Source organism: Abrus precatorius, unplaced genomic scaffold, assembly GCF_003935025.1.
Source record: "Abrus precatorius isolate BTA unplaced genomic scaffold, Abrus_2018 Scaffold5, whole genome shotgun sequence".
Classification (NCBI taxonomy): Eukaryota; Viridiplantae; Streptophyta; class Magnoliopsida; order Fabales; family Fabaceae; genus Abrus; species Abrus precatorius.
Genome location: NW_020874395.1, coordinates 11,387,965 through 11,395,987, shown reverse-complemented (window position 1 = coordinate 11,395,987; position 8,023 = coordinate 11,387,965). Strand labels below are relative to the sequence as shown.

The window sequence follows — 8,023 nt, the reverse complement described above, 5'->3', positions numbered from 1 at the left end:
GCAAGAAGAAATTTTCTTTCATAACTACAAATTTTTAATGTGAATCATGTTATAAAGTCGTTGAGTATCAATAATATTGTAATTAATTTATCACTATGTATTCTAATTTTTAAATTTTTATATTAAAATAAATTGAATTATATATTATTACCTTAATTTATATACATTACAAGTTTCATCTTAAGCTTGATGTTAAAAATTCTACAAATTTAACTATATTTGTCTTATTTGATGAAATTGTTAAACAATTGATACAAGTAAAGTTAAAAAATCTTATTGTAATATCTAAATTTGTAAGCAAATGTATTAATTTCTAACTTCCTAAAAAATCTAATCAAATAATTGATTATATAAATAAAATATATTAAAACATATAACTATTGTTACGTGATAAATTTTTTAAGGGTGATGGTGAAGTATTAAAGTTGCTTCTATAATTTTTAAATATTATTGGCACTTCATATATTATTCAAATAAAAATGAGTACTTACTTTGAAAGTTATGGAAGACAAAGTTTTACAGCAAATAAATTTGTGAAACTTATAGAAAATTAAATTGGAGTTTCATTATTTTTATTTATAATGTTTATAATACAATGATGAATAACTTTATTTTTATTATTTGATATTTATAGTTTGGAAAAGAAGAATGTTTGGACAATACAAATACAAAAACAAAAAAAAATGACTTGGCAATAAGTTGTTTACCTATATTTCTAACCATGAAAATACTAAATTTACCAAAAAGAAAGAGAAAATTAATGTATAAATTATAAATTTATAATGTATTGTTCAAATTTCTTACATTAGTAATTTATATTTAATCTTTTATTTTAGGTTGTAACTTGAGGAAGATGAAGTAAAAAACAATAAATAAAAGGCAACAATGGAGGATTTAGAAGATTAAACTATTTTTATTACAATATTGTATAAATACTTTTAATATTATGTAAAATCTGAAAAGTAAAATGTCACCAAACATTTAAGTCCTTTATAAAATAACTTTGTTATTTTATTTTATATATATATATATATATATATATATATATCTTACTTTATTATTATATATATTATGTATTGATTTTGTTCTAGACAAATTTTATATATAATTCATAAATTTTATATTATATCAATATCTCTAAATTTAATTGATATAAAGATTAATTTTTAAATTAAATACAACAATTATTCTTTTTTAGTTTCTATCTAAATCTTAATTGAAAATTTTTAACTACTTTTTTTTTCTCTTCTTCTATTATCTTAATTTTTTTGAAAATAATTTAATAGGAATTGATATATCATAATTATGTATAACCTATTAACATAAACAATATTTTATTTTTATTTTATATTATAATAATTATGATAACAAATTTAATTTTTTTAAATTAAAAAATTAACAATATTTATACTTAATGATTTTGTTGCAATATTTTTTTTATAAAATGCTATAATGATGATGATCAATTTAAAATTCTTCAATTAAAATTAATTAATTATAATAATTGAAATAAATTAAAAACTATTAAATATCATAACAATGAAAATGAATATGATTTAACTGTTCTATTTTTATATTTAATCATTGTATATCATAATAAATGAATAAGTAAAAAATATATAACATTTTAACTCTGAATTAAGTTCAAATGTTATATTTAATTTTTATATATATTATTTGTTTTAAAATTTTATCTATATGAAGTCTAAATCTTTACAACGATAGAAGTTAGTATTTAAAATGTTATAATTTTTTTTATATTAACATATCAAATTTTTAAATTAAAATTTCATATTCTAACTATATGATTATTCAAAATTTTTAAATTAGAATATAAATTCTAATACTTTTAAAATTTTTTATGATAACATTTAATTACAAACGTAAAAAAGAGTGCTTCCTAATAAAAAAATTTAGTCATTCTATGAACTTACAATTAATTTTCAAGATATAAATTAAAATACAAATATTCTACATAAAAATTTAAAATGAATGTAATTTTTTTATTAATATAATTATTTATCATGTTATATTTTTAAAATTTTATATTTTTTAATTTAAAAAAATACTAAATCAGATTCACTAAATATTAACATCTTTTTATAGAACCAAGCAATGTATAAGAGAGACAAACAAAAATATATATTTAAAAATAAAAATTAAATTTCTAATTCACTATATCTGTATTAAAATAGTTAGAACACATATTTTTTTAATATCAATATAATGTTTTAATGTATTTATATTAAAATTATATTATATATCTTTAAAATAATTAAAGACCTAATTATAATATATATATTTTTTAATTTAATTTACATATTTTTTTATATAATATTTTAAATTTATTTTTAAAATTTTATTTAAATTAATTTTTATTTTTTTGATAAAAAATATTATTTCATTATTAAATTAGTTTATAGATATATTTATTTTTATTAATTATTAATTAAATAATAAATAATACATAAATTATATTAATTATTTTTAAAAATTAAAAAATAATTATATATAAAAAATTAATAAATTTATTATTTTAATTTTATGATCCAAATAACATAATATTATTATACTTAATTAGTTATTAAATAAAATTAATTTATTTATAGTGTCAATCAATATTAATTTTATTAAATTATCAAAAAATATAAAATAGTTTAATTATTTTAAAAAATTAAATTTTATATATATTTTTTTTATCAAAAAGTAAATATATATATATATATATATTATAAATTTTTATTTACCATAATTTTGTATGATAATTTTATTTATATATAAAAATTTAATATATTTTTATTTTTAAATATATATAATTTTATATATATTGATATTCAAAGCAGATTTTAAAAATTTTATATATTAGTTGAATAAATATTTTATTTTTATATATATTAATTTGATTAATTATTTTTAAAAATATGATATGTTTTAATAATTATATAACAAAATTTTATTAATAATTTTAAATTATAATTATAAAAATATAGTTTATCATATAAATTTAATTCAATAAATATAAACAAATATATAAATAAAAAATTATAAAACTTTTTATTTAAATTTTGTAATTTATATGAAAATATTCATTATATTAAATAATTTATTATTATAATTATTTATTTAAAATTTTATATTAATGAATGATTTATAATATTATAAAATAATAAAAGTTTTATTTTTACATTTTAAAAATAAGATATTTGTATGCTATTTTTATTTTATCCTAAAAAATGATAAATTATATATATTTTAAATAATAATTTATTTTAATAAATAGATTTTTTTATTATATTTATATATTTTTAATATTTAAATTATATTTTTATATTTTAAAATAAATTAATTTAATAAAAAGAAAACAAAATGTGCAATGCACGGGCATGTTTTCTAATTTTTCTACTTAAGATGGGCTTCAGTAGAATTCATAATTATCATCATGAACACTTTTCTCAAAAGAAAATATATCATTCACACTGCATGCCCAAAAATTTAAATGTAAACCCCCCATCTGACCATTATAATAACGAAAGATTAAATCTTTAATTAGCAATTGAAATATTTTATTTATAATAATTATTAGTTTAATCATTTAAGACAAATAATTACATAATATATTATTCAATGAGATTGTCATATTCATAAAATAAGCTTGAAATTTTGGACTATAGAAAAAAAAAAATGGAAACATAAATCACTATGCACGAAGTTATACTGTTATCTATATAATTCACATGATTTTTTTGGCGGGGGAGTAAAATAGGACTAAATGAAATTATGATCACTACTGCTAGCAAAGGCAAATCTACAGTCCACAAGTCCAATTTAATGCCAAAAAAATATTCAAAAAGAAAAGCGAAGACAAAAGGACGAGAGAGAGAGTATAGTTTTCTTCTGACTTCTGAGAAGCTTCTGGGAATCGGTCCCATACGGTTAAACGACACACGTGACAGATTATCACGTGCGTCCCCGCGTGCTCGGTCTCGGATTCCCTATGCCATACGTATCTAATCTAAAATGTTCCATAATCCAATCATCACCACGAGTCAGTTGCACACCCTCTGATTGGTTCTGTTGCACTGATTCAACCACGGCGTTTGATGATTGTCGTGATGGTTCTGGCAATCTAACGGCTCTGATTTCACATCCACAGAACCCGAATGATGCAGTCGCAACAGCGTATCCTCCTCTCCTCCTGCACCCCCACCACCACCACAACTACCACTTCCTCCTCCCTCTCTCGCTCGCTTTGCTCCAATGGCCACCCCAAACAGCTTCGGATTCATCTCCTCCGGCGCCATCTCTGCCGCCCCCTCGCCGGAGCTCCGTTTCACCGGCATCAATTCAAGAGGTTTTACCGCCGTCATGCCGGACTCTCTGCTCCCTTGCGCCCCGCCGCTGCCTCCGTCCGTTTGGTTGTTGGCGTTCGCATAATTCGACATGAGTGTATATATATTGTTGCATAACGATCTCATTTCAGCAAGCTCTTTGGTTAGCTGAAGGTTCTCCTTCCTCAACCTCTCGTTCTCGTCGAGAAGCTCAGCCGGCGCTCGCGACGGCGACGAGTTCGACGATATAACCTGTTCCTCACCGGAGTTCGACGGCGATATGATCGGCATCGCCGACGGTATCGTAGTCAACGGCATCGGCGTAGGAACCGCAACCATTGCAGACGCCATAGCTGCCGCCGTCGGCGACGGAGATGGCGAGGGAGACAACGAGATCTTCCTCCGCTGAATTTCGCACAGAAGCCGTTTCTCCCCTCTGCGGAAACATTCGTTCGAGAATTCCCACCGATCGGGCACAACTTTTCTAAATCCCTGCAAATCAGGAAAGAACGAAAACAATTTTTTTTTGAAAAAATTCAAAAACATAAAAATCAGATGAACAAAATTATAAAAATAAAATAAAATAAATCGCAAAAAAAAGAAGAAAAGCGGTGATTGAGAGAGTTGAATTACGTAAGTGTTGAGTTGACGAACGAAGCTGGAGAAGTTGTTGTGTTTGAAATATTTAGGAAGCAGGTCTTTGGCAAAGACGGTAGGGTTCCACACGATGAAGGTGGATCCGTCCTCGTTCCATGAAATAACGTCGTCGATGGATTGGTCGTCTACGAGTTGGTATGTTTTGGTGAGAAACGGTGTGGGAATGGATCTCTGAGAGTCTGCAGCTGTGGTGGAGTCGGTGTTGTGTTCCACCGGCGGTGGCGGAGCCATGAAGGAAGAAGAGAAGAAAGAGAAAGGGAGAGAGAATGTGATTATGGTGGTTCTAGAAGGTTCTGTTGGGAATATAAAGATTAATAAGAGAGAGAGGGTGGGGAAGGAGCGAGAAGGTACTGCGTTACGTCTTATGTCGAGAAAGTTCCGTGTGAATGAGGGATTGTTTTGTTTTTGTTTAATGTAAACCGCATTTATTTGCATGTTTATGATGTGAGTGGGACGAACTCTTACTGCGTTTGGGGTAAACAATTCAAGATAGCTTCTACGGCCCTTCCTCATCCAAGAAACTTCTATACTTTTAAAAAAATAAATAAATAATTAGATCATTCTAGTGCTTATCTTTTCTTTCTTTTTCTTATAAAACAAAATAAGATAGGTTGTTAAACTTTTTTTCTTTTTTATATAATAAAAAAGAGGGTGACCTAATAAAACTTTTTTTCTTTTACCTCCAGTCTCAACTCTCAAAATAGAAAAGAAAATTTAAATTTAAACTAGTCAGAATTTATTTTAAAAGAAATATATTTTTAAATAATGTGTAAAGTTTGTTTGTTATGATTACAATTAACGGAAAATAACATATGAAATTTATTTTTTGTTATAATTAATTTAATTTTTATTTATTAATTAATTATATTTTAATATTTAGAGATAAATTACTATTTAATTTTTTTATTACTTTATATAAGTATTATAAAAAAATCTAAGTGTTTATATAAGATAAAAATAAAATAGTAAGTTTTATTTTCAAAATTTAGAATAGAATTAACAAAATATACATATATATACATATATATATATATATATATATATATATAATTACAGCAAGAGAAGGTTCATTTTGTACATTATTTTTATTTTTGGTCAATTTTAATATTAATTGTAAAAGAGAATAGTTCTATTAATTTTACTGTTTTGGTTCTTGTATGATAATGGCGATGCTTTTAATTATTTTTATTTAAATTGAAAATTTTCATACAATAAAATTATTTAATTTCTATTTATATTTAATACATTTAATCATATTAATAAAAGACACTTAAATAACTATCATATTGCTCATTATTTTATATTAAGTTAAAAAAATTAACAAGTTTGTTTAAAAATTGATTTTATCAAGTAAGGGAATCAAGAATTTGATGATGATGCTATAGTTCCTAGTGTACCAAATTGGCAAGATGATTATAAATTCTCTTTGGAGTAAGATCCATAGAACTCATTATTAGGTCATAACAAAGATGAATGCTTTGACTAGAATCCTCTCTTAGCTATGAATCAACCTTATGCAGATGCAGCCTTTACTGTGGCGTGTTTAACATATCCATCAACATTACATGAGTTTGATTATTCTAGCAACAGGAAACTTCCACGAAATAGGTTTCTGATGCTTTTGTTGAATACTACTTTATATATATCTACAAAATCTAAATCCATTTTAGAGCAATTGATAACATGGAAAATAATGTGGAAGGGTAACAATGATTTCATCAATTCGATGTTATATAACCAAACTTATGCACTTTGGCTAAAGATTTGAGTAAAGTTGATGAAAATGTTCCTATATTCGCAACTTGTTTGTTTCTACTTTTTTTTTTTTTTTTGCAATATAGTGAAATAGAGTTTTAAAAAAATGAAATTAATGTTGAACACAATTTTAAGATAAATTATAAGAATTTAATTTTTTTATTGTACACAAATATATTCTAAAAGTTTTTAACGGAAAAATCAATCAAACTCGAGAATTTTTGTTTAGTCAAATCAACTCGAGATTGTGAGGATCGAAACTGCTACGGACTTTCCAAATTTTTTGTGGAACTTTTAGTTTCTAAATTGAAAATTGAAATTCTCAAGACCACAAATAATTTGGCAACCATCACAATTGCCACATTCACGACATCATGTCAAGAATCTCTCATCTTTTACATTAATATTGTTTTCTAAAAATTACGCATTAGTTATTCATAAAGAATAAAAATAAAAGAGAATAAAAGGAGTAAAAACATTAATTGTTTAATCATTACTTTTTATGTTTAAATTAACATTGAAATGTCACATGATATGTAGCAAATTTGTTTGCATTGCTTGTCTCGATCTGTATTTTAACAAAAAAAATAACGCTCTTTAGTGACTTGAAAGTTATAATTTTATTACATTTTAATGAGAGCTTTTAAATATGAGACTAACTTGAAAGAAATAAGGTTATCCGTTTTTATATTTACTTTCTTACAAGCTCAAACTTCATGATATTTATAAGTTTCTCACTCACTAAACTCAAACTTGTTTATAAGGTCATGATAGTTTTTCACTCATTAGTTAGTGAAATATATATTTAAAGAATTTTGTTAATCTTAAGCTTTAGAATGAAGGATAAATAACTAATAATAGTAAAATTTTATTAAAAAAATATTTATTATATTTTTATAACTTTAATATAATAACTATATATATTTTTTATAAATTTTTATTTATTTATGAATGTTTAAACTTAGTCCTTAAGGACTGAAATTAACAAAATCTATATTTAAATTATAATAAAATCTTAGTAACTCTAGATATCTTAATTATACCAAAATCTAATATTTAGTACAATGATTAAAAGAACTAAGAATTCGTATTAGATTCACTTTGCTACATAAAATTATAAAGTTGTATTTAACAAATTTAAAAGCATTATTATAGTTGTTATAAATTTTTTTTATTGTTGACTTCATCATGACTTTAAATAATACAGATTTAAAGTACAATCTGAATTTAAATTCTTTCTTCCCTGCATGAATCACGACCTAGCGGCTGGTCTCTGTCTTCTT

The 8,023-nt window shown here is 23.6% G+C and overlaps 1 protein-coding gene across 1 annotated transcript; it reads right to left on the bottom strand.

The window, feature by feature from the left end:
* Positions 1-3,609: 3,609 nt before the first annotated feature.
* Positions 3,610-5,374, bottom strand: LOC113867297 (heat stress transcription factor B-2a-like). The gene is made up of 2 exons (XM_027502529.1): positions 4,962-5,374; positions 3,610-4,820 (listed from the first exon to the last, which is right to left on the bottom strand). Exons 1-2 carry the CDS (start codon positions 5,214-5,216, stop codon positions 4,047-4,049), a joined length of 1,029 nt encoding a protein of 342 aa, XP_027358330.1. The 5' UTR covers positions 5,217-5,374; the 3' UTR covers positions 3,610-4,046.
* Positions 5,375-8,023: the final 2,649 nt, after the last annotated feature.